Source organism: Saimiri boliviensis, chromosome 13 (assembly GCF_048565385.1).
Source record: "Saimiri boliviensis isolate mSaiBol1 chromosome 13, mSaiBol1.pri, whole genome shotgun sequence".
In the NCBI taxonomy this organism is placed as follows: Eukaryota; Metazoa; Chordata; class Mammalia; order Primates; family Cebidae; genus Saimiri; species Saimiri boliviensis.
In genome coordinates, this window is record NC_133461.1 from 78,525,069 (window position 1) to 78,549,634 (window position 24,566).

The 24,566-nt window shown below is 44.4% G+C and overlaps 1 protein-coding gene and 1 pseudogene across 4 annotated transcripts; one reads left to right on the plus strand and one right to left on the minus strand.

The window, feature by feature from the left end:
- Positions 1–3,719: 3,719 nt before the first annotated feature.
- ERLIN2 (ER lipid raft associated 2) lies at positions 3,720–24,517 on the minus strand. 4 transcript variants are annotated; one of them, XM_003938109.3, is made up of 12 exons: positions 24,426–24,517; positions 23,082–23,203; positions 20,912–20,993; positions 19,534–19,580; positions 16,776–16,837; positions 16,499–16,624; positions 11,273–11,346; positions 11,055–11,113; positions 10,418–10,509; positions 9,496–9,585; positions 7,396–7,475; positions 3,720–6,987 (listed from the first exon to the last, which is right to left on the minus strand). In XM_003938109.3, exons 2-12 carry the CDS (start codon positions 23,186–23,188, stop codon positions 6,787–6,789), a joined length of 1,020 nt encoding a protein of 339 aa, XP_003938158.1. In that variant the 5' UTR covers positions 23,189–23,203; positions 24,426–24,517; the 3' UTR covers positions 3,720–6,786. The 4 variants fall into 4 exon arrangements, with proteins under 4 accessions (XP_003938158.1, XP_010346996.1, XP_010346995.1 ...); XM_010348694.2 differs by having other exon boundaries at positions 24,098–24,496; XM_010348693.3 differs by having other exon boundaries at positions 23,681–24,496.
- Positions 13,150–14,155, plus strand: LOC101027602 (STING ER exit protein pseudogene; annotated as a pseudogene).
- Positions 24,518–24,566: the final 49 nt, after the last annotated feature.

The following is a 24,566-nucleotide window of genomic DNA, read 5'->3' on the forward strand; positions in this document are numbered from 1 at the left end:
TAATTAAACTTAATGAGCGGGATGCTATTATATTAGAGAAATAGCTAATATTTGTTCTCCAGGTTGTCTTGAGGTGATAGGGCTTATTAGAACTTTCTGGAAGGAGCAATATTCTTACTCTCTCCTCTCACAATTTTTCCCAGACCCCCAGGAAAGGAGATGGAATTTCACATCTGCTCTAGGAAAATCACGTTAGGCAGAACCTTAGGTTCTTAAAGTAAGGGACTTCTTTTCGGGAAGTCTCTGGTCATTTACCCTAGTACACATTAACTGGGCTATTTGCAAACTAGACCTGCCGGCATTAGGAGTAATTTGTGTTCAAATAAAATGTCTCTGGATTTGATACATTTCTACTCCAACCAAAGTGATAAAAAATTTAAAATGACCAGAATGGCCCTTTGTGGTGTGAGCATAATAAATGCTTGCTGTAGAGACACAGGTAGGAAGGAGCGAGTGAGCAGTGAGTGACGGGAAGGCCAGAGGGGATCACGGTGACAGGATGTGTAGAGGAAGGATTGGGTGAGATGAAATACTTCAAATGATGCGCTATTTGGAAAACATTTTTAAAACCATAAATACCTCACAGATCTAGGGAATGTATAATCCAGGTGTTAGGTTACTATGACAACAAGTAGTTATAGCTTCATTTACTAGATTGGGCCTCTGTTATTTGAATTACAAGGCAGGTCATCCTCCACCCCTTAACCAATCAGTGAACATTTATTGAGGCATTACTCTGTAAAGGCACCCTGGGAGAGACCAGGCTGAGCCAGACAGGCTTTACCGCGGATTTATTTCTAAGATTTAGTTTTTTTTTTTTTTTTTCTTTTTTTTCTGAGATGGAGTTTCGCTCTTGTTGCCCAGGCTGGAGTGCAATGGCGCGATCTCGGCTCACCGCAACCTCCGCCTCCTGGGTTTAGGCAATTCTCCTGCCTCAGCCTCCTGAGTAGCTGGGATTACAGGCACACGCCACCATGCCCAGCTAATTTTTTTGTATTTTTTTTTTAGTAGAGACGGGGTTTCACCATGTTCACCAGGTTGGTCTCGATCTCTCGACCTTGTGATCCACCCGCCTCGGCCTCCCAAAGTGCTGGGATTACAGGCTTGAGCCACCGCGCCCGGCTCTAAGATTTAGTTTTAAGATACTTTTCATCTCTGACATTCTGTGATCTTATGAAAATGGAAATGGAGACAAAAAGATCATGGTGCCCCCAGCCCCACGGTCATTTCACATTCCAAATTCCTCTTAGCCGTACTTTTGAATTAATTTTATTTCACTTTTTCCCTTATTTTCTTTTTTAGTTTCTTCTCCTCCTCTTCCTGGGATAGCAACCAACCAATTTAACCTTTCATCCTCGCCTACTACCTAATCCTTGAAAAATGCAAGTCCAAAATTTCATCACCAGTAATTGTCTTTAAATTGCTCCAATAATTTGCAGGGACAAAGGGGAAAGGAGAAAGATGAAAAAGCCAACTGCCCAGAGAAACAGATTTTATAAACAATCTCAAATCTAGTACGCTTATGCCATCAAGCTTTTAAAACACTCTCATAGGCTGGAATAAAACGAAATTTTGATAAAAACATATATGGGTTTAAAGTGTTTCCTTCTGAGCCTACTGTGATTCTTTTGGGGGGATAAAAAAATAAAATAGAAAATTACTGTTGCCTGGTTACTTAGCTCTACAGAGAAGTGGAGAAATAATGGCCATGTCCCAGTTTAAATGAACTCAGGTAGTGTAGCCCATGGCCGCAAGCCCTTGGCAAACATGCTGTCACATCTGGCCTTCAAAATGTCTTATATAGACTCTAGAAGCCTAGACCTAGGGAGGTTTCCTACAGAAACAATGACATTGAAACCATCCCAAACAGCACAGTCTTCCCAAAATCTGCCAACCATCGGAGAAGACTATTTATTTTCTATTTGCAGGTAACAACTGCTCCCCATTTGAAACTTTAACAAGCCTGATCTTAATTACTTAAAAATACTCCTTTATTCAAGCGAATTTCCTCTTTTTAGCTACCATTATGTAACTTTTGTAATTGTGAAGTCATTAAATTTCCCTTCTGCCTTTTCTGGGATCAACCTATGAGCTTCATTTCTTACATTTTATTTTTCTTTTTGGTTTCAACATTTTGTTTTCTTTCTAGCCTCTTCAAATTTTTTTCCTTTTTAAAACTGGAGCCCAGAACTGGACAATTCCTCGCAACAGGGCCAAACCAGGTTACCTTCTACACTGCCTTTTTGTAGAGGTATGTATCCTAAATACTGTGTTTGCCGCATTGCAACGTCACTCTCTTCTATGTGCTGTCCTATTTGTAATCTGATTCCATTTTTTTCACGTGTTTGGCTTTCTACTTAGTGGTTCCCATTTAATAGCTGTGTGTTTTCTAGCCCGTTTCCCCGGATTGAAAAGTTGTTGTTTTGGAATACATACATGCAAGTACAGTGTGAAAGCCCTTCACATGCATTATTTCATAAGCCACTCAACCCATTTTATAAATGAAGAAACACAGGCTTAGAGAGGTCAAAAAACTTACCCAAGACCACACACCTAAGAAGTAGTAGAGCACGGATTTGAACTTTTGCAGTCTGACCCCAGTAACTACATTCTTAACATACCTACTCAATTGTTAAGATCAGGTTATTTGTGTAGCAGGCTCTCAAACCAATAGAGAAAGCTTGGGAGCACCACTGAAAAACCCGAGAAAGCCTGGGCTAGGGTTGCCGGACTTACCAAGTAAAAACACAGGATACCCAGTTAAATATGAATTTCACATAAGCAAATTCTTTAGTATGAGTATGTCTCATGCAGTATTTGGGACATATAATACTTATACTAACAATTATACATTGTTGAAATTAATATTTAACTAGATATCCTATGTTTTACCTGGCAACCCTAAGCTGGGCAGCTTTCCAGAGTAAAGACTGGGATTTCTTCCGCTGAACTGATATTAGAATGAGTTTTGGGTCAATTGAAAATATCTCTGCCCTTTGGAGCAGAATTGCAGTGGTGTGTAAATTGTTTAAAATGATAAATCTCTTTAGTACCGAACAAGAATTATGCCGTGTTCACAAATTCATTTATTGTTTCTATATGCATAATGGGGACAGATTTTCATCTGACTACATTTTTAAAGAGATCTTGTACTTAACTCACTAGTCAGGGATGTTTTATTTCTTTATGTCACCTATCCTAATATTAGCTATTGCTGTATTTCACTTTAATAAAAAAGTAGACACAAAGACTCATTTTACTTAGCAAGATTGCAAATAAAACTAAGACATAAATTCACACGGGCCTGTTAGTATTATCCAAAACAATTCCTCCAGCTATCAACCCAAGGCAATCAATTCAGCAGTTATCATTTACAGAATGATTACTAAAACAAGAGGCATTTCTCAGTTACAAATGGGGTCATTAAGTTCTTGGGGCTCTTGGAAAGTAGCAGTTTGACTGTTCAATCGTTAGTCTACACAAAAGCGAAATAAAAAGGAATGGAAATACAAACACAAAATCATTGGTCATTACCTCTTTTAAAAGGAAACAAGAAAAAAACAGTGGCTAGAAACAACAAAAAAGCAGTGGCTAGAACCCTACTGAATAGGACTTAAAGAAGTAGTTGTTAAATTCACAGACACAGTAGCCGCTAGCCAAGATATAGTTTATCTCCATCAAACTTAAATAGATAAAGTCAGTAAGTATGACCATCTTACTTTCACTATTTACTCTCTTTAAATAGTAAAGGTATATTTTGAAAGATACATAGAACCAGAAGAACAGTGAATGACCATTTATAAAACAGCTCCTTTTCTTGGATCAATATATTGCTAACATTCTTTCAGTAACCCTCCCTTTTTATATAATCATAGATCCCTCCATATCGACTTTATTTTAGTTACATAAAAATTATTAATAAACTTTGGTTTCCTTGCAAACATTCGGTCCTTATATTTTAAAAAGTGATTAAAAACAGTACTGAATTTGAATTACTTCTGCAAAGTTTAATGAGTGAGAAACATTCAATCAAGGTGATTTTTTTCCTTGGATAATCCTACAAAAACTGAATTTTATAAACAGTAATTTTGATAGACATTCCATTTATAAATAGCAGCCATTACTTCACTGTCTACAGAATTGCAGGCTCTCACATTTTACATGTTTAGAATTCAAATGTTTTAAGATTAGATTTTCTAGTAAGCGTTAAAAACAAAATCATACAGACAGATGGGTTAGTTGTCCTATGCACAGAAAACAACTGATTTCCATGATTTTGCTATTTAGACAGATAGAGACAACCACTGGATTGACACTAATGGGTATGACAACATATTTTTTGTTTAAAGAGGAAATGATAGTAACTTGGGGCGGGGCAGCTGCAGCAGGACTTGACTCTCCTGAGGCTCTTTTGTGGTTACGGGACAAGCTATCGCAGGATGTTAGTACTGGAGAGGCCCTCAAGTTAAGACCTGAGCAAAGCATGCTATTCAGAAAAGCTGAGCTATCCCTGCTCCTGGTTCTATTGTGGTGAACTGGTGTTTTCTGAGGCCTAGGCAGCAAAAGCAGTATCATTTACAGAGTGATTACTAAAACAATCAGAGTGGAAGGTGCACACATATATGGGAAGTGGGGATGCTGGGCATGTCATATTGCCCTAACAAGTGATTAATAGCATAGAAATGGGAGGAAGATGAATGTATTTTAAATGGATACCCCCTATGCTGGTCTTGGGAAATCACCACCTTCTTTTTTTTTTCCTTTTGTTGAGATGCAGTCTTGGCTGTCACCCAGGCTGGAGTGCAGTGGCATGATCTCGGCTCACTGCAACCTCTGCCACCTGAGTTCAAGCGATTCTCCTGCCTCAGCCTCCCAAGTAGCTGGGATTACAGGTGCCTGCTACTACGCCCAGCTAGTATTTCTAGTTTTAGTAGAAATGGGGTTTCACCGTGTTGGCCAGGGTGGATTCGAACTCCTAACCTCAGGTGATCTGCCTGCCTTGGCCTCCTAAAGTGCTGGGATTACAGGTGTGAGCCACCGTGCCCGGCCAAGGGAAATGACCCCTTCTGAAAGGACTCTGGAGCACATTAAAATCCATCACTCCCAGGAACATTTTGTTGCCTGCAAAAAGTGTGTCCAGGACTGGAAGTCCTAGGAATTTAACAGAGAAGGGCAACTTTGAAGTAAGGGGAGCTAACATTGTATCTTTCTAGGCAGGCTCAAGGCTCCCAGAACTCCTGAGCAAGCTGGCCCAAGTTCTGGGACCATTCCTTAAACCAGAAATCTGGGCATGGGCCCAAAAACAAGGCAGGGATTGCTGCCAGATAGGATCATTCACGGATTCACCTAGGGAAGAGGGGTACAGTAGGAGTTGTAAGGGAGTTAGCTCGTAACAGGGCCAAGTCCTAAGCCAGAGCTGGTCATGGAGGGCACCTATATGCTTGCAAGTTAACTACAGATAGCTGCCCTCCACTTAATTCTAGACACAACCCATGGGCTATACAGGTCAGATGCTCCCCGCCACCCCAATCTCAGGATATAAGAAAAACCTTTTGCTCAAGTTTGCTTTCCCCATCCTGAATCTCCCAGGGTGACTCAAAATTTTCTGAGCTAGTAATGAAAAAGAATTCCCTTTGAATGGATTTTGGCGCAGCCATTCCAACCCAGGGACTTGGGCATGAACTCTGACTTGCTCCACACAGCTGTCTCTGGAGACTGAATGTTGTCTGACCTGTGTCAAAAACACAGGCCACTTAGTGAATAGAGTCCTTTTATCACTAAGCCAGACCCACTCCCAGCACAAGGCACAGGCATTAAGACCAGGACATCTCTTGACTGATCATTCCTCCTGCTGCACACAGGGTCGGACCTCTTCACTGCAGAATCTCTACAATAGAAAGACACTTCATCTCAAGGTGCGTGCATAATCTGTCAGGCAGGTCCTGCAGTGGCTAAGAGATAACAAGGATCCTACTCCAGCAGCTATTAAGACACTTGAGTTGTTTGTCCCTGTCTTCTTGATGCTGAGTGGAAGCAACAAACAGATTATTTGAGAAGAAAAAAAAAAAAAAATCACAGGATAGGTGAAAAGTTGCAGAAATAACTGAGTGGTGGAGATCAAGCTCTGACTCTAGAAATATAGTCAGAAACCACCACTCTGGGCCCTAGGGCAAGGAGCAAAGTGTATATAAAATCTTGCAAAACCTAGCACCAGGACTTCCTTATGAGGGCTCAGGAAAGCATGCCTCAAAGTAACTCACACACATGTGGACAAAAATGCCAGGAGGGTCGAACGTTCTCTGCAGCTGTTTCTCCACAGCTCTACTGGCAAACTCACCTATTTGCTCAGTTGCTGAGCCTCACTCACAGACATCTCCCACCTCAGAGGCAGAGGCGAGAATACTGGACTACATTTTTCCCAAATAAGGGAAATCAAATCAGTTGGAGACAACACTCTACATTTCTCCCCTCCCTTAATGATAGCATCCCTAATTAAGCCAGCCTCAAAGGATAAAATTAGTGTCTCAAGGTCAAAGGTCAAGCCCATGGTTTACAAATCTTATCGGAAGTCATATAAACTGCTTACCTGAAATAAAACCCCCTATCGTCAGTCCCCACCCTCCGTTCCCTGGAAGGCGAGTAGATTTAAGTTCATTTCTTCTTTTTCACCACAGTAACTTGAAGACAGTCAAAGAAGGTAGTGGGGGAGGCAGGAACATTCTGATTCATCTTAAAAAATAAAGATCTGCTTAAGTATCATTTTGCAGTCGTATAAAGTTTTTTTTTTCAATTCTCCTTAGTAGCTGTCTCCAAGGGTTCATCTTCTAAGCCAAAGCTTAGCTTGTCAGCTAGCCCCTCAAACTGCTTGCTCACACTGCCCGCAGAGTCCATGAACATGTTAGGAATGTCTTTGCCAAAGTAAATCTTGCTGTTAGAAGCAATGGCCTTGTACTTCATTAGCTGCAGATATTCAGGGGTCAGCTTCAGCTGTTAAAAAAAAAAAGAAGACTTAGGTGGAAGACTTAGGTGGAAGCGTACTAGAGAAAAGGGGCGGGGGGGTGATACCTCTTCGGTGTCCCTATGACGAGGTTCTCTGTCAAATATTTATGCCCCTACCTACTTTTTGTGGTCTCACTGTTAACATTTCTGTAAGAGACCGTTATCTCAAATCTGCGAGCAGAGTTGCAAAAGTGAAAGGTTTTCACGTTTAACACAAAACTAAACTTCTAACAAGGCACGTCCAAGGAGAAGGGAAGTACCTGCACACAGCACAGGCGTCCTCAGTCCTGGCCACGAAGGCCTTTGGGTGGTGGTGTGCAGTCAACACTGGAAACTCTCCAGCAGTACAGACCCAGACCCAAAGACCCCTCTTTATTGGCTGTGCAGGGTGTTTACCTTATTGGCTTCGGCTATTTTCATAGCAGTATAGCACTCAGCATCCGCCTTTGCCTTCTCCCGGGCCAGAAATGCAGCGTCTGAAGGGGAAGGAGTGCAGTGAACTTAGTGAAGGGCTAAAACTGAGTTCTCTGTAGGAAGTGCAGAGGCTATGGGAAGACTCTGTTCTGGTCCCTGGAACTTCGCCTCTGATTGCCACTGTGACCTTGGGGAGATCGCTTTTTCCTCTGTGCTTTAAATGTGTCTTCCCCTATTGTACAAGTTGTTGTAAGGATCAACCAAGATGAAAAAGTGTTTTGAAAGCATCTCCTGATGACAGGGACAGCAAGTCTGTGTCTGCGGCCCAAACATACACGTCGACAGTACTATGGAAAAAGCAATGCTAGGCAGAAGCACTTCCTGTCTCCACTTGTTTCCTTCTTTTGGAGATCCACGTCTGTGAAGCAAAGCAGTGGGATCCTGCCTCAAGCTCAAGGCCAGAGCCTTCCACTCCTCCCTCCTGTGCTACACAGCAAAAGCAAGGAAAGCTCAAAGGCAGCTCTGAGTACGGTCAGAGGTGGATCACCCGAGAACTGAATGCCATGAGCATAACGTAGTTCAGTCCCTCTCCAAATTCATTTCCCTTTTCTTTCCATCAATCATTTCAAAAAGGTCCTAATGGACAGTGATTAAGCTGGCACAATTCTGAGAGAGAATTACATGCCATGGGCCAGACCAACACATGTTTTGATTAAGACCTATTTAAGGGCTGGGCGCGGTGGCTCAAGCCTGTAATCCCAGCACTTTGGGAGGCTGAGGCGGGTGGATCACGAGGTCAAGAGATCGAGACCATCCTGGTCAACATGGTGAAACCCCGTCTCTACTAAAAGTACAAAAAATTAGCTGGGCATGGTGGCGTGTGCCTGTAATCCCAGCTACTCAGGAGGCTGAGGCAGGAGGCGGAGGTTGCGGTGAGCTGAGATCGCACCATTGCACTCCAGCCTGGGTAACAAACTTGGTCTCAAAAAAAAAAGACCTATTTAATTCCACTGTGCAATCCATATTCTTCCCTAATCAGCTCTGAGACTAGCTTTCTGTCAAGCTGATGCAAAATTTTTGATATGTACCCCCTTGTCTTAGAAACAGGCCAGCCTCATGTGAGTAATATTTGCAGCAGCATGCCTGGGAGAAAGGTCAGTCTGTGGGTGGGTTCTCACTGCATGCTCTCAGTGTGACCCTGCGTGGAAGGAGCCTGCAGTCCAGCCAGGGTTCTGGCTGCCGTGGGGCCCCCTCAGCGGGCCTGAGCACTTGATGACACGTATTTGTGAGAAATAAAAATGTGTTGCTTTGCTAAGAGCTCCCTAATGAGGAGCCACTGATCTGTGAAATCCTAACTGGCTCCTCTATGGGGCCCTGCAAAGCCTGACAGGCCCCATAATGAGTATAATTGGACATAACACTTTGTAGCCTGAAGCTGGGCCTTGGGGTTCCAGTTCTGCCTTGGAATTTGCTTGACATAAGCCAACCCAACAAGTAAGAGGCGGGCAGTGGGAAGGAGGTACAGGCTTAGAAGCAGGAATAGAAGGTGAGTGATATTGAGAAAAGCCAGCAAAGAAAACCTTTCTCTCCAGCTCCTGTGTGACTGGTGCTGAAAATCTGTCTTCTTCAAACCTGGCTTAATATCTACATAGACCTGGAGAACAGACTTTGAGCCCAAAACCATGGTGCCAACCAACTTTGGAGCAGGGGTAGCTGAGGCATGGGGGAGAGACAGCTGCTGAGAGTGCGCTCCCAGTGCTCCAAGGCCCCGCCAGCCTGGGAACTTCAAGACAGTAGGGACTACGGGACTTCCTTTTTCTCACGTCTAACAAAATGCTGGACACATACTGGCACTCAAGCCACATTTGTTGAATGAACAAACACTCTCTGAAGTAGAAAACAGATGCTAGTCTGGCCACAGTCACCTCAAATCTCAAGTCTCTGCATGGAGAAAAGCTGCTGTTGCACAGAGATCATGACATTATAGAGCACGGTTAAAGGGCAAAGGCAACAGCTCCCCCCGCCACGGGCCACAGGGCAGGGTCTGAGGAGGACGCAGGCATGAGCGTCGCTTCTGCTTACCTTCGATTTCTGAAATCTTCTTCTCAGTCTCCTTCTCCATCACCTTCTGCCCGTAGGTGATCTCAGCCACCTGTGCCACTTTTTCTGCCTCTGAAAAAAATGACAGTGAGGAAAGACTTAGGGTTCTGGCATTTCAGAGTTTGACTGATTTCACCTTTCCCCCGAGCTGAGTGTCCTGGTGGGCCAGCTCGGCTGAAGAGCCCCCCAGAGGGCGGCGGTGAGGGCATACACGGGCAGAGTGGGATGTGCCAGTGAGCAGAGTCCCCTTCCATAAGCACAAGGCAGTAACCGAGGAGACCTGGGCCCAGCATAGTAAGAATGAGCCCTAACTTCACAAGGGAACGTCTCCCAAAGGAATATTCTAAAGAATGAAGTACTCTAGTAGGGTTCCACCTGGCCCTTCAGTGCAGACAGGGGTCAGGTTTGTTGTTGATAATACAGTGTGGTGACTAAGAACATAGCTTCTAGAGCAAGTGTCCTTGGTTGGAGCCCCAGTTCCATCCCTTACTGCCATATGCCCTTGGGCATGGTATTTTACCCCTCTGTGCTTTGGTTCGATAAAATAAGATTAAGGATAATATAGTACCTACCTCACAAAGTGGTTGTGATGGCTGAGTTAACCCACGTATTAAGTGCTTAGGAAAGTATGTGGCTCAATTTAGTATTAGCCATTATTATTATGAGTTAAGAATTAACAGGCAGGGCTCCTTTCATTTAAGAGGTAAGTGGAAACTCAAAACTCATTCCCTGTGGCCATGATCTGACAATTTCCACTTTGCTTCTGGGAGTCCACCTGCCATTCCTGCGCTGTGGAAGTGGTTTGGAGGACCACGGGGTCTCAGCAGGCCTCAGCCTCCTTGCATCTTCCCACCACCCCCAGCCCTTCTGCCTGGAAAAGGGGATCACAGAACCACATTCAGACCAATGAGTGCCTTCTTCCGCTCTGTCTCTGCTTCCTTTTCCACCACCTTCTGTTTCTGGGCTGCAATGAGCAGCTTTGTCTTCTCACTTTCCCTGAAGAGGAAACAAAGCCGTGAGGCCACTATGAAAAACTCAGGAACTTCACTGTCCCCAGAAGAAGCTGAACTCTTCTGCTGAAGACAGGCAAACTCCCATTTCCTACTCCTCCTGGAAGGCTGTTCCATGGCCTAGGTAAAAGCCGATCTGTTGCCGACAGTAACACAGCTCTTCTCCCAAATAACTCATTTGTGGGAAATAAAATGTAACTTACTTTAGTAAAGTACACCTGTCTGTCCACTTATTGGTCTCTTGCTTCTGTCTTCCCCTTGGGCATGAGTCACAGAATACAAACAAGGCCCCCGGGCCCTTATCAAAGCACTGTTGCTTTATAGGGCTTCTCCTGGGGTTCTCAATCACAGGGAGGGAGCCCCAGTCGTGGCCCTGACACGTCTGCCCAACCTTACAGTGCAGTGGGCTGTGGCAAATCCTCTAGCAAGGGGATAACCGAGAAGCCAGGCAGCTTCGGTTACGTCTGGGATGGGATGAGGTGGGAGGTAGGAGGCAGTGGTGGTCACAGCCCAGGCGGAGGGTATACTTACATCAACTCGTAGTTTCTGCGGATTGCCTCCGGTATGTTGGGCTTTGTCACCCGCACAGCCTGGAGAGAGATTAAAACAGCAGCTGATGGGAAAGTGAGGGTAGTGAGGGACACACACAGCTCCCACCGTCTTGATCTTCCTGCACAAAAAGAACATCCCTTGAGAGAAGGGATGCAGTGTCAAAGAGAGAGGGCCTGCTCCCATGCAGCAATGCTTACTTGAATGACCAGCCCAGGGGCCATGGAGGTCAGGTCCTGTTGCAAAGCCAGTTTGAGATTTTCATCAATCTGATCTGGAATAAAGAAAAGACAGAGGAAAAGGAGTTGTTACACTTTCTTTTCTTTTCTTTTTTTTTTTTTTTTTTGAGACGGAGTTTCGCTCTTGTTGCCCAGGCTGGAGTGTAATGGCGCGATCTCGGCTCACCGCAACCTCCGCCTCCTGGGTTCAGGCAATTCTCCTGCCTCAGCCTCCTGAGTAGCTGGGATTACAGGCACGCACCACCATGCCCAGCTAATTTTTTTGTATTTTTAGTAGAGACGGGGTTTCACCATGTTGACCAGGATGGTCTTGATCTCTTGACCTCGTGATCCACCCGCCTCGGCCTCCCAAAGTGCTGGGATTACAGGCTTGAGCCACTGTGCCCGGCCAAAGGAGTTGTTACACTTTCTAGATGAGGGAGGGCACGATGAGGGTAAAGTACAAACTCAATCATCAACTCAAGAATGTACCTTCCCAAGGGAGGGTGCTTATCAAAGCCCACAAATCTAAAGATCCCCTGCCCAACTTCTGGAGTAGCCTGCACAGACAGCCCTCTACAACGCAAATGATAGGGCATCCTTTTTCTGTGCCTCAAGATACAACTCAACCTCTGTTGCTGAAAATACTAACCATGCCCTACAGGGGATGAACTTGAAAAAAAAAAAAGAAAGGACACCAATTCTAGAACATTTCTTGCATGAGGCAACAGCCTTTCCCTAGACAACAGCAGCAAAAGAGAAGGAAGATTCAGTTTCCACAATGAAGGAAGGTGGAATGGCTATTTAGGTTTTATGGAAAGAGCTGAGCACATTAAATCTAGTAATTTTAGAAGTTTCTAAAAGAAAAACAGACTTTGACATCAAGGAGAGCCCAAGGAAGACTGTTTCTATTAGGAACTCCATCAAACAACACAAGGGGAAAATTAAAATTTACAGTTCTGGAAGTGAGCCCCAGGCTTTTGATGTGCTGTTTGCTTTGGTCCTTATTTCTCTGCCTGGGATTCACAAGAGTTGTTTTACAGACAAATGTAGGAACAGCTGTAACTGACTACACCCTCCTCCTTCCTTTCCAGCTGCAGTCTCAGAACAGCAGCACGAAAGCTGCCTTCTCTCTGGCCTGGGCTTCTCAGATTTTAGAATCCTCTTCCTGCCTCTGCTCATGAGATCCTCAGTAAGATCCTAGAGGGGCTTAGAGAAAAAGACCGAGTGAAACCAGACTGGGACTTGTATACTGCATCTCTCCTTCTCTGTCACCTACTATCTGCTTTAAGTGGTCCTTTCATAGTCACCTGTGCCCAAACAAGAGCCTCTGGGGAAGAGAAAGTCTCTGTCCTTTTACTGATGCCAAAACGGAGGCCCGTGGAAACTGGCTAGTAGCCAAAATAACAAGCTTGTTTAATGGCTGGACTTTGTTAGGATTTTAAGACAGTACTATCAGTAAACAAGGGACGGTAACTTTTCTACATATAGGATGTGCTCTCACAAGCCTCTGAGCACCAAAGCCGGCACCTCCCACCTGCTAAGGGTCAACCAATTTAACAACTAGAACTAAACATTACATTTCATATTTTAAGTAGAATATCAACCAAAGTGGCCCGTGTCCTCCATAAATTAATAACATGTCATTCATCAGACCAAATTATATCTCAGTCAAGGTGGAAACCTGTGGCCCTGGGTTAGTAGCTTACCGGGAAAATGTGGAATACTTTGCAAGGTGTTTTAGTAATACTGATGTTTATATGTTCCGGAAATGTGGATAAGGGCCATTTTAGTAACATCACTAACGTAGCCGCAGGGAAAACGAGCGCCGGCGCGCTCGTGACGTCATTCCGGCGCGACCCTCTTGCATGCGTAGATTTTTCAGGCGGCTCCTGGGAACCATGCCGAAAGTGGTGTCTCGGTCAGTAGTCTGCTCTGACACTCGGGACCGGGAGGAATATGATGATGGCGAGAAGCCCCTCCATGTGTACTACTGTTTGTGCGGCCAGATGGTCCTCCTGCTGGACTGTCAGTTAGAGAAACTGCCCATGAGGCCCCGGGACCGGTCCCGTGTGATTGATGCTGCCAAACATGCCCGTAAGTTTTGTAACACAGAAGACCAGGAGACTGTGTATCTGCGGAGACCTGAAGGCACTGAACGACAGTACAGAAAGAAATGTGCAAAGTGTGGACTGCTGCTCTTCTACCAATCCCAGCCGAATAACGCTCCCGTTACCTTCATTGTGGATGGAGCATTAGTCAAATTTGGCCAGGCCTTTGGGAAAACGACCGTATATACTCAGAAACAAGAGCCTCCTAAGAAGGTGATGATGACCAAATGGACCAAAGACATGGGCAAGTTCACGTCTGTCACTGTGTCTACCATTGATGAAGAAGAAGAGGAGATTGAAGCTAGGGAAGTTGCTGATTCCTATGCGCAGAATGCCAAAGTGATTGAAAAACAGCTGGAGCGCAAAGGCATGAGCAAGATGCGACTGCAAGAGCTGGCTGAACTGGAAGCCAAGAAAGCGAAAATCAAGGGGACCTTGATTGACAACCAGTTCAAATAAACAGGCCTTCTTCTGAGCCCTAGACTGGAGGCAAGCATTTAGATCAGGAGGCAAAATAATTTCTTGATTACATAGACTGGTTCCTATTTATGTTCTAGCAGAAGGCTTTACGTTGTTTCCCATTGATTCTCCTACATTCAGTGAGGTCTTTAACTGGGTCCATTTGACTTGCTTTCCAAAAGATGGATTTTTCTCTAAATTTTTCTGTATTTAGGATTTCTGTACTATTTTTTGTCTATTTGTGCAAACTTCTTCAGCTGTGTAGAAACTTTATGAATAGATCAGTGCTTGAGTGTCTCTAGTCTCTAAAGTGGCTGGTTTTAGTCTTTCTTCAAAGTTAATAACATGTTTCAAGATTTTTGGAGAAAATATTATGGCGTATCATAGAGAAAAGCAGCATGAATTATATTTAGGTATAGTAAATCAGATCCTTTGAGTGACTCTGTCTCTGTTCTTAGAAGGGTTCTTGGAATTAACTGTGGTTTGAATCTTTCTACTGTCAGAGGAGACCCAATAAAAGCCAGAATCTGCATAAAGCTTTCTTTACTTCAAACACTGAAGCTAAAGGTGAGCCATTCCATGTCAGTGTTTATACTCAGAGAAGGAAAAGCCAGACTGCCGTGAAGGGCTAGGATAGCTCAGATCCGAACAAAGATAAGATCTCAGTCAGTAACCCAAGAGAGCTACCCTCTAGTCATACAGCTAGTACTGTTTCCTTGCATGGATACGTGGGAGACTAAAGATTAAGAAATGATAGCAAGATAAACAAAATGATATGTTGGGTATCTTTTACTTTACATTTGGTATTTGCAGAGGAGTGTTGTATGTATAGATATTACTGTATGTCACACTACGTCAGTGATACCTATATCCATGTGTTTGTATCCATGTTTATATCCGTTCCATTGTATTAAAAGGTGTTGGGACAGGAAAAAAAAAAAGTGATAGATTACTAAGTACATACAAAGAGGTTCTTCAGGTAAATTTTGGAGTAAGTATTAGATAATACTTTAGTAACATGGGCAAAGAGAATTCAGCAGAGTAAGATGTGATGAAAATTATGCAGCTTCATGTTTAAAGTCTGGGCTGTGAGAGTCCTGAGAGGAGGAAAGTATAGAAGAACCTTCTGAGTTGAAGGGCCAGGACTAGGGACCTGAGCTCCTCCTTTATGGATATGACAGATTCTAAGACAAGTAGTGCTTGCTAAGACTGAGATGTAAAAACAAAAAGGTTTCAAAGCAAATATATTCCCCCAGCTCCTCCATACAAACGGCTGTACTTCACTAAGCTACCAAGTTAGCTATAAGACAGAAGTTTTCTAATGCAAAACAACTTTGTATTTTAATTTTCTCTTCAGGACATTAGGGATCCTTTGTCTTTTGTTTCAGTGCTTCGAAATGTTCATTAATGGCACAAGCCCTAAGACAATGGCTAGAGAGAATTAATATTTTATAAAATTCTATTAGTTTGAGGTTAAAAAAATCAATGGCAAATTTACCAATTTTTTCTTAAAAGCACACTGAATCTAAAACAGGTAAAATACTACAAACTCTATAAAATCAGTTTAGATTCATTTTCTACTGCAGAAACAGTAAAAGTAATTTGGGTGATTTCCTAAATCTTAAATGGTGCAAAAGGCGGTTTGCTTAGTTATTATTGTGGGCAATGCGGATGAGTCCTCCTGTCTACTGTGAGAAATGTTCTCGCTCAGGGTCCCTTTTATGAAGATTCCTGGGAAAAATCATTTTCCAGTCCTAGTGTCAAGAACAGTTGTACTATTGGTTAAAAATTCATTGACTTTTGGCATTGGCTATTGGAGAATTTCTGGCAGTGAGTTTAAACAGAGTGCTTGATTGCAAACAGGTTATAACAGTTACTCAACTGTGTCCTTCCTTTGCTGCCAGGCCAGGTTGTCTTTACTTTGAAAAAGGTAAAAAGGACAAAACATATCTGCTTAGACATGTGGAGGCTTTTTGGTTAAACGCTTTTCTATTCATCGCTATGGGTACAGGGTAAAAAAATAATAATCACAAAGGTTCCAGGAAGTGGAAGGAGCTATGATTCTCATAGCTCACATTAATTCTCACTTCTAGAATTAACTATGAATCATGTCTTTTTCATCACCCATTCCTGGGGGCCCTCCATTCAGGGTGGCATGGTGAGAAGAATGTTGAAGTGAGAGCCAGGAGAGGAAGGCCCCTGTTTCGGTTCCACTACTGACTGGCACCTGGCTCTGTGACTTTCTCGCTTTGGATCACAGTACCCTCATCTTAAAATGAGGATGCTGGGCTGGACAATTCTATGGTTCTTCTAGAATGAACCATGTCTTCATGACAGAATGATAGTTTAGGGACAGTGGGAACATTTCCACTCTAGCCTCTGATTGAGGCCAGAAGTGAATACTCTACTCCATTACGGTCCCTGTGCCCAAAGCTCCAGCCCTCTAAGGATCTTGTTGCATGTCATCAGCATTCTCCAGGAACTCCTTTGTGAGCAGCTCCTGAGCACGAGATTCTTGAACATTTCCTGTCCATAAGTGCCCATCACACCCTGTAGGCAGCCAGGCATTAGACAGTGGAGAGATGCAGGGTTCTAGGAACCCTGCGTAAGCATGCACGCTCAGGAGGGACTTTCTTACCAAACAGCTCAATGTAGACCTCCTGAAGTGTATGCACACTGCAGAACTGGTTCAGCTCGTGGTGGATCTTGTTGAAGATGAGGGCCTTGTCGTAGTCGGCAGTATAGTTCTTCACTATATCATACACTGGGAGGGAAGGAAAGGGCTTGACATAAGAAAAGGCGAGACTCAAAATGCCCTTAGACACAGCTCCTTTCCTTTTGAGATGCCATGCCAGGTATAGGACTGGCATGCTGGGGAAAGTGAGCCGGTGGTGTGAGTCAATTGTAGGACATACCTGCATTCGGGACCAGGAAGTTCACCACTTCAATTCTGTCAAAGTAGATCATCACACCACCACTATTGGAGGGAGAATGGACAAAAAGTCACTGGGAAGCTCTGGAATATGGTGCAGTCCCCGAAGGCGATGGCGTAAGATGGCGGGCTTGGCAGAAAAGGAGTAGAAGAGTTCATAGGAGGCTGGAAGGCAGCTTGGATCTCCAGGTAGGAGTTCCACAGGGCTTATGGCAACAGCACACTCTCCTGAGAAATCACACTACCTAGGAACATCTCTACAAAGACACAAGTGAGACTTTTGGGGCCAGCATAAAAGAGTAACTTGTATCTTTGGAATCAGCAATGCCTTTTGATTGAAATAATCAGTTGCACAGAAAAGTCTAAGGAGGGTCAAGAAGTTTTCAGAACTTACAAGGTTACGGTGGAGTTTTGTGGTCAATGTTTCTTAAACTATCTTCACTATCACTTTAGTGTCGCACTCCCCTTGCCCTCAAATATTTTTTTTTTTTTTTTTTTTTTTTTTTTTTTTTTTTTGAGACGGAGTTTCGCCCTTGTTACCCAGGCTGGAGTGCAATGGCGCGATCTCGGCTCACCGCAACCTCCGCCTCCTGGGCTCAGGCAATTCTCCTGCCTCAGCCTCCTGAGTAGCTGGGATTACAGGCACGTGCCACCATGCCCAGCTAATTTTTTGCACTTTTAGTAGAGACGGGGTTTCACCATATTGACCAGGATGGTCTTGATCTCTCGACCTCGTGATCCACCCGCCTCGGCCTCCCAAAGTGCTGGGATTACAGGCTTGAGCCACCGCGCCCGGCCGCCCTCAAATATTTATTATAGAAAGATTTCAAACATATAGAGAAGCTGAAAGAAGAGTACAACTAATAACCATATACAGACACCTAAATTCAACACTGGTAACATTTTATCTATTTTTTTTTCTGAACATTTCAAAGTAAGCTGCAGTTAGGATACTTTTTTACTTTGGCAAGCAATGTCTAAGGATAATCATTCTCCTATACACTCGTGATAACATTCTCAAGCCTAAGAAAATTAGCAGTAATTCTGTAGTATCACCTACTACCCAGTCCTTATTCAAATTTTTCCCCAACAGTTTGTGTTACGAAGTGACCTGTGTACGCCTCACCCCTAGATTCATATGTTGAAGCCCTAACCCCCAGTGTGCCCGTATTTGGAGATTAGGCCTTCAAGAAGGTAATTAAGTTTAAATAGATCACAAGAGTGGGTCCTGATTCAACAGGTCTGGTACCCACCGAAGACCTTTCTCTCTCAGACAGAGGCAAGGCCATATGAGGACATGGCATAAAGGTGGTCACCTGTAAGCCAGGAAGAGAGGTCTCACCAAAACTACCCCTGCTGCACCCTGATCTTAGACTTTGGGCCTTTAGAATGGTGAGAAAATAAATAACTATTGTTTTAGACTCTGGGTGTGTGATCCTCTGTCATGGCAGCCTGGGTGGACTCACACAATTCCTGTTGTACCCGTCATGGCTATTTTATTTTTTAAATTATTTTATTTTTTATTTTTTATTTTTAAAAATAGAGATGGGGTTTCACCATGATGGCCAGGCTGGTCTTGAACTCCTGACCTCAGGTGATCCACCCACCTCGGCCTCCCAAAGTGCTAGGATTACAGGCGTGAGCCACCGCACCCAGCCCTATTTTAAACCAGGTTCTAATCAACGCTCACCCTTGCTCACTGTTTATGTCTCTTGTAAGTCTCTGTTCTATCCCGCATCTCTCTAAATACAACCACTTTGTGAAGAGATCAGGCCTATTATCTTGTGGAATGTTCCAATTCTGGATCTGTCAGAGCGTTTCTTTGCGGTATTCTTGGTTACTCGATCCCAGTTTAAACTCTCCTTTCTTTCCAAAGGGACTGCTATAGCAGTGCTTCCTTCGGATCTCTTTGCCCTGAAGGTCTCCCCTACCTTTATGACATTCCCCTTAGTTATACAACAGTTATCTTCTTGTATCAGGCCATTTATCTGCTTAAAAAACCTTTGTGCACCCTCACTTCATTTCAAATATTAAAATTTTATTTTTTTCCCACTTTAAGTAAGTTCGAAAGTACATGTGCAAGATGTACAGGTTTGTTACATAGGTAAACGTGTGCCATGGTGGTTTGCTGCTCAGATCATCCCATCACCTAGGTATTAAGGCCAGCACGCATTAGCTATTCTTCCTGATGCTCTCTCTCATCCCGACTCCGTACCCTCTGACAGGCCCCAGTGTGTGTTGTTCCCCACCACGTGTCCATGTGTTCTCATCATTCAGCTCTCACTTCTAAGTGAGAACATGTGGTGTTTGGTTTTCTGCTCCTGGGTTAGTTTGCTGAGGATAATGGCTTCCAGCTCCATCCATGTCCCTGCAAAGGACATGACCTCATTCCTTCATATGGCTGCATAGTACTCCATGGTGTATACTTACCACATTTTCTTTATCCTGTCTATGTTGATGGGCATTCAGGTTGATTCCAAGTCTTTGTTACTGTGAATAGTGATCCTCACATCTAATAGAGTAAGTGTAAACTCCTGTATTAGGCAGGGCATTCCAGCCCCTCCCGAACCATCTATGATTTCCTCTACTGTACTCCATCACATGAAATCAATACAGGGAGCTACTGGGCAGGGAATTAATCAACGAAGGGTGCCCCTTTTTCACTGTCTCTTCCTGCAGCCAGCCAGACAGCCCTTTCTCTGACTTATTTGGGCTTAACAGCTTTATTCTGGGTACCTTACCTAGTCCCACAAGGTACATTCTTCACCTCATCTGTCTGGAGTGTGGTCTGGAAACAGAGGAAACATAAAATGCTAGAAGATGGGCAGTGACAAAGTAACTTACTTTTCAGAATTCCAAACACCTTTGTCCTGGAATAACTGTTTGGGTTGCACTTTGCCTTTGCTGAACATGATTGCCCCTCCTAATCCTCCTTCCTCATGTCATTGCTAAGACAAGCAAAGGCCCCTGCCCCAGCCTCACTGTCAGTGAACCACCACACGAACAAGCTGAGTAATAATGGTTTAGTGAAGACGACACTGGATTGGTGTCTTAAGACTTGTGCTTACTTCTACCTCTTCTATTTAAGGTAGGTACCACCTTATCCTCAGGGGGATATGTTCCAAGACCCCCAGTAGATGCCTGAAACCGCAAAGAGTACCAAGCCCTATAGATCCATGTTTTTTCCTATATGCACATACCTATGATAAAGTTTAATTTGTAAATCAGGTACAGCAAGCAATTAATGAGTAATCAACTAGAACAATTATAACAATATACTGATATGTTATGTCAAGGTGGTTTCTCTCTCTCTCTGAAAATATCTTACTGAACTGTAGTCCCCTGTTTTCAGAACATGGTTTATTGTGGGTAGCTGAGTCTATGGAAAGTGAAATAGTGGACAAGGGGGAGGACTACTGTACCAGTTTAGAAACAACAGATTACTGATTTAACCCATCTCAGAACCTAACACCTGCTCAGCCCATTCTCAGGATTACTGCAAGACTCAAATGAGATAGTGTACCTGAATGCACTTTGAAAGCCACAAAGCCTGATAATCAAAACACGAAACTTACAGGGAAAATGGCTAGGAGACATCCCAAGACATTCTCCTGGATCAGTGTAAAGTATAAAATCTTTTCATTCTTCTTTGCTGAACATACTTCAGAGATGGCGAGTCTAACTCACCCAGGCTTTAGGTGTACCACAACTAATCTCATTCCTATTTAGATGTTATCTCTCCTCACTTAGGTCAACTTCTCCCCACTCACTGCAAAAATTATGCTCAGATTTCTGAAGTTCAAATACGAATCAGCAAAATGACCACGTTTGCTTTCCAGCTAACATGGTAGCCTGTGATTTAAAACTTACACACATACAACCCGACTCTTCCTTCCATACACTCAGAACAGGTTCTTCTCTGGCTTTATCTTGAAGGAAGAACCCCCGGTCTCATTATCTCTCTCTCTCTCTTTATATATATATATGTAAATAAATTATTCTTATATAATTCTCTGGAATGGCATTTTACTTATCCATTGGCTAAATAATTTTAAATCACGAACTAGTCAACAGCCCAAATTTGTAGTCGTCCAACCATATCACAGAGGCCAAGCATACCTGCACAGACTTATATGACGTGATGAAAGGGAGCATGAGATGGAAACCAGGGCCGCTGGTCGAAGTCAGCAGGGCACCGCCTCTGCAGAGGAGGGGGAGAGAGAGGCAGCTTCAGTTTGGCAAGAGGATCTGTTAGATCAAGATCGTGAGGGTCAACTTTCCCTTCAGCCCTATAAACATATAATAGAGAGTGACATGTGCTGGAGCCATGCCACAGATCCCTTTCTTCCTCTCAGCTAGACCTTAATATTCTAGGAAGCCTGACAGTAAAACATAAAACCACTGTTCATGCTTTTGCAAGGAGAAAAAGAGGCATACAGGTGACACGGAATAATGACAGCAGAATCCGCTAGATGCAGTCCCAGCGCTTTGGGAGGCTGAGGTAGGAGGGCTGCATGAGCCCAGGAGTTTGAGACCAATCTGTCTCAAACAGTGAGACCCTGTCTCTACAAAAGAAAAGGAAAAAAATTGGCTGAGTATGGTGATTGCATGCCTATAGTCCCAGCTACTTGGGAGGCTGAGATGGAAGAACTGCTTGAGCCTGCGAGCTTGAGGCTGCAGTGAGCCATGATTGTGCCACTGCACTCCAGCTTGGGCAACAAAGTGAGACTTAGTCCAAAAAAAAAAAAAAAAAAAAAAAAAGACAGCGGAATCCATGGGTATATTAGATAAGAGGAAGTCTGTTTTACTTTGTCATATCTGTTGGGCTTGTGGCAATCCACTGGATCAATTAAATCCAGTAATATGGTTATCAACTACCTGCACCAAAAGATTAATTTGAAGTGCTTTATAAGTAATTGAAATATATGTTTTGGCAAGAGAGTTACCTTTCTAATCAAGTTATATGTAAATGATAAAGTTACAAGCCTTTTTGGGGAACATGTAAGCAGATGATAGGGACAAAGAATTAAAGGAGAGAGGAATCCAATCAGAGTTTAGAACTAGCTGTTGGCAATCCAGAAATAAACATCACAACAGCATATATAAGAGTTCATGCCAGGCGCGGTGGCTCAAGTCTGTAATCCCAGCACTTTGGGAGGCTGAGGCGGGTGGAACACAAGGTCAAGAGATCGAGACCATCCTGGTCAATATGGTGAAACCCCGTCTCTACTAAAAATACAAAAAAGTAGCTGGGCATGGTGGCACATGCCTGTAATCCGAGCTACTCAGGAGGCTGAGGCAGGAGAATTGCCTGAACCCAGGGGGCGGAGGTTGCGGTGAGCCGAGATAGCGCCATTGCACTCCAGCCTGGGTGACAAGAGTGAAACTCCGTCTCAAAAAAAAAAAAAAAAAAAAAAGAGTTCATAAAGACATAAAGCAAAAAATTGGGTCATGGAGGTTACCAAAAAGAAAGCAACTCAAGCCTTACAAGTGCTTCTTTGCTTTATATTATGCAAAGAATTTTAAAAAAAGGTGACGTAACGGGCTTCTTTATTGTAGGAATCACTATTGTAAGGCTTGCTTTAATTGACATAAGTCAACCTGCAGGCTCTTTCATTTTTCCTGAAATGTTAATATTATTGTAATTTAGTTTTAGAGATAGGGTCTTGCTCTGTCACCCAGGCTGGAGTGCAATGGTGTGATCACAGCTCACTGCAGCCTCAAACTCCTGGGCTCAAGTGATCCTCCTGCCTCAGCCTCCTGAGTAGCTAGGACTACACGTGTGTGACACCATAGCTGGCTAACTGAATTTTTTTTTTCTTAGCGATAGGTTCTCACTACGTTACCCAGGCTGACTGAAATGCTAATTTTAAAAGAGTATCCCAAGTTAGCAAAGTAGGCTACCTTCTCAAGTTGCCATCAAGAACTCAGACTCAGCTGGCTTTTGCAGTGTGGAGCCAAGACTGCCAGGGGGATGTAGGAGAAAACAGTATTTTAGGGGTATCTGTGAGGAGCACTGGTTTCCCTTAAGTTTTGTCTCTAAATCTATGTATGCATTTATTAATCACCACCCATGGCATCATCTTGAACTACTAAGGGAAGTAACAAACTTACATATATACATATTCGCTTTCCCACGATTACTGACATAAAAAGCTCAATCTAAAAAGGCTCCCCTATTCAAGGAAACATAAACATAGATGTTCAGCAGAATCTGCTAGGAAAGCAGTGACCAGGAAAGGGAGCTATTTAACAGGAAGTTGCAGGCTTCTCCCTGTCTCTGCCTTACCTGTAATATACCCCAATATGTCCCTCTTCTATCTTGTGCACAGCTGAGAAGAGAGATGCACAAAAGAAACTGGAAACCACGGCCACAGCTGCTCCCAACTGAGCCATCAGTGAGCCTGTATCCTAGGGAAAAGACACGGGAAAACGTGTGTGGTCTAACGTGCAGGAGAAAAGGCCACAACAGCGAGAGGACCTCACCAAGCTGAGCTCCCTGAGTGACTCACATCCAGCCTGGTGTCGTGTGAACACAAGGCTAAATCCACAACTCGCTTCCTCCTCGCTCTCAGTCAACGTTCCCCTTCCCTAACTGTGGAATTCGAGTCCCCACCGCACTGAGGAAGCACTGGCTCCGGATACAGCCATCGCTCAAGGAAGAACCCGTGCCAGCTGGGAAGGGTTCAAAAACACAGCCTTGTCTTCCTGTGAACACGAATGTGCTGTCACTGAACCTCTCATACTAGTAGTAGGGAAGAGAGGCAGCTGCAGTACTTTGGGCCAAATTACAGAGGATGTCAAATGACAGGCAGTTGTGGCTATGTAATTCTGGTCAGAGCCTCCCACTCCTAATTGCCTGCAGTTTCAAGGGAAACCATTATTTACTCCTTTCAGATGCTGGAGTGCCAGAGCCGGCAGGCGAACAGAGTTCCAAGGTAGGATTCGCTGGCCTCGCATCCACCTTCCCATTTATTCCTTTAGCCCTAAATAGGACAGAGCTCTCAACAAGCCTGGAGCCACACTCCCCCCATATATTCTCGCACTTTACACCTGACAGATCCCCAAGCTCGTGGTCAGAGACAAAGGGAATGTCCCAAACTGGGAGCCTCTGGGCTCCCGGGTCCAACCGCGTTCAGGCACCAGGACGCGGAGGAGGTGGATCCTGAACGCTGAATGATCTGGAACTATGGTGACTGCAAAGTTCAGCTGTGCGTGCGCGGGCCCGTGAGCGCAGGGCGTGGATTCTGCCTCCCAGGTCTAAACGTGACCCGGGCGCGGACATCTGCGAGGCGCTGATTTTACCGTGGCGGCCTCCGGCTACCGATCTGCGGTTGCGTCCTTTCTGCCAGTGCCCTTCCCTCCCCGAGGTCAATCGTGCCCCTTCCCCGCCCCGTTCCGAGAGAGGGTCAAGCACCCTGGGCTGGGGCTGCGGCTCCAAGAGTCTCCGCTCGGTCCCCCTGAGGCTCGCAAGGAGGGGACGCGACAGAAGAGGGTTTCTGTCTCGCTCCAGGAGCGGGCCGGCTGAGGGAGACGGGCTGCTGGGACAGGGGTTCCCGAGGGTGGCGGGTTAGTCCCGGCCGAGAGCAGCAGCTAGGCCCAGCGCGCGTACACAGGGGCGGGGGCCGCGTACCAGGCTGTCCCTCCAGGCGCTCCGTACTGGTCCGAGCCCCAGTGCAACGGTAGAATCCGCCACACCCCTCAACACGCGACTTCCTTCCGGGCCGTCGCTTCGATGACGCCATCAGTTCACGCGAGAAGACCACACTCCCAC

Coding starts and splice junctions, on each gene's coding strand:
- ERLIN2 (XM_010348693.3), bottom strand. CDS start 23,764: ATGGGAAGGTGGATGCGAGGCCAGCGAATCCTACCTTGGAACTCTGTT. Junction 11,347..16,498: donor GGTCTACATTGAGCTGTTTG/GTAAGAAAGTCC, acceptor TCTTTATTCCAG/ATCAGATTGATGAAAATCTC. Junction 10,510..11,054: donor CGCAGAAACTACGAGTTGAT/GTAAGTATACCC, acceptor TTTCCTCTTCAG/GGAAAGTGAGAAGACAAAGC.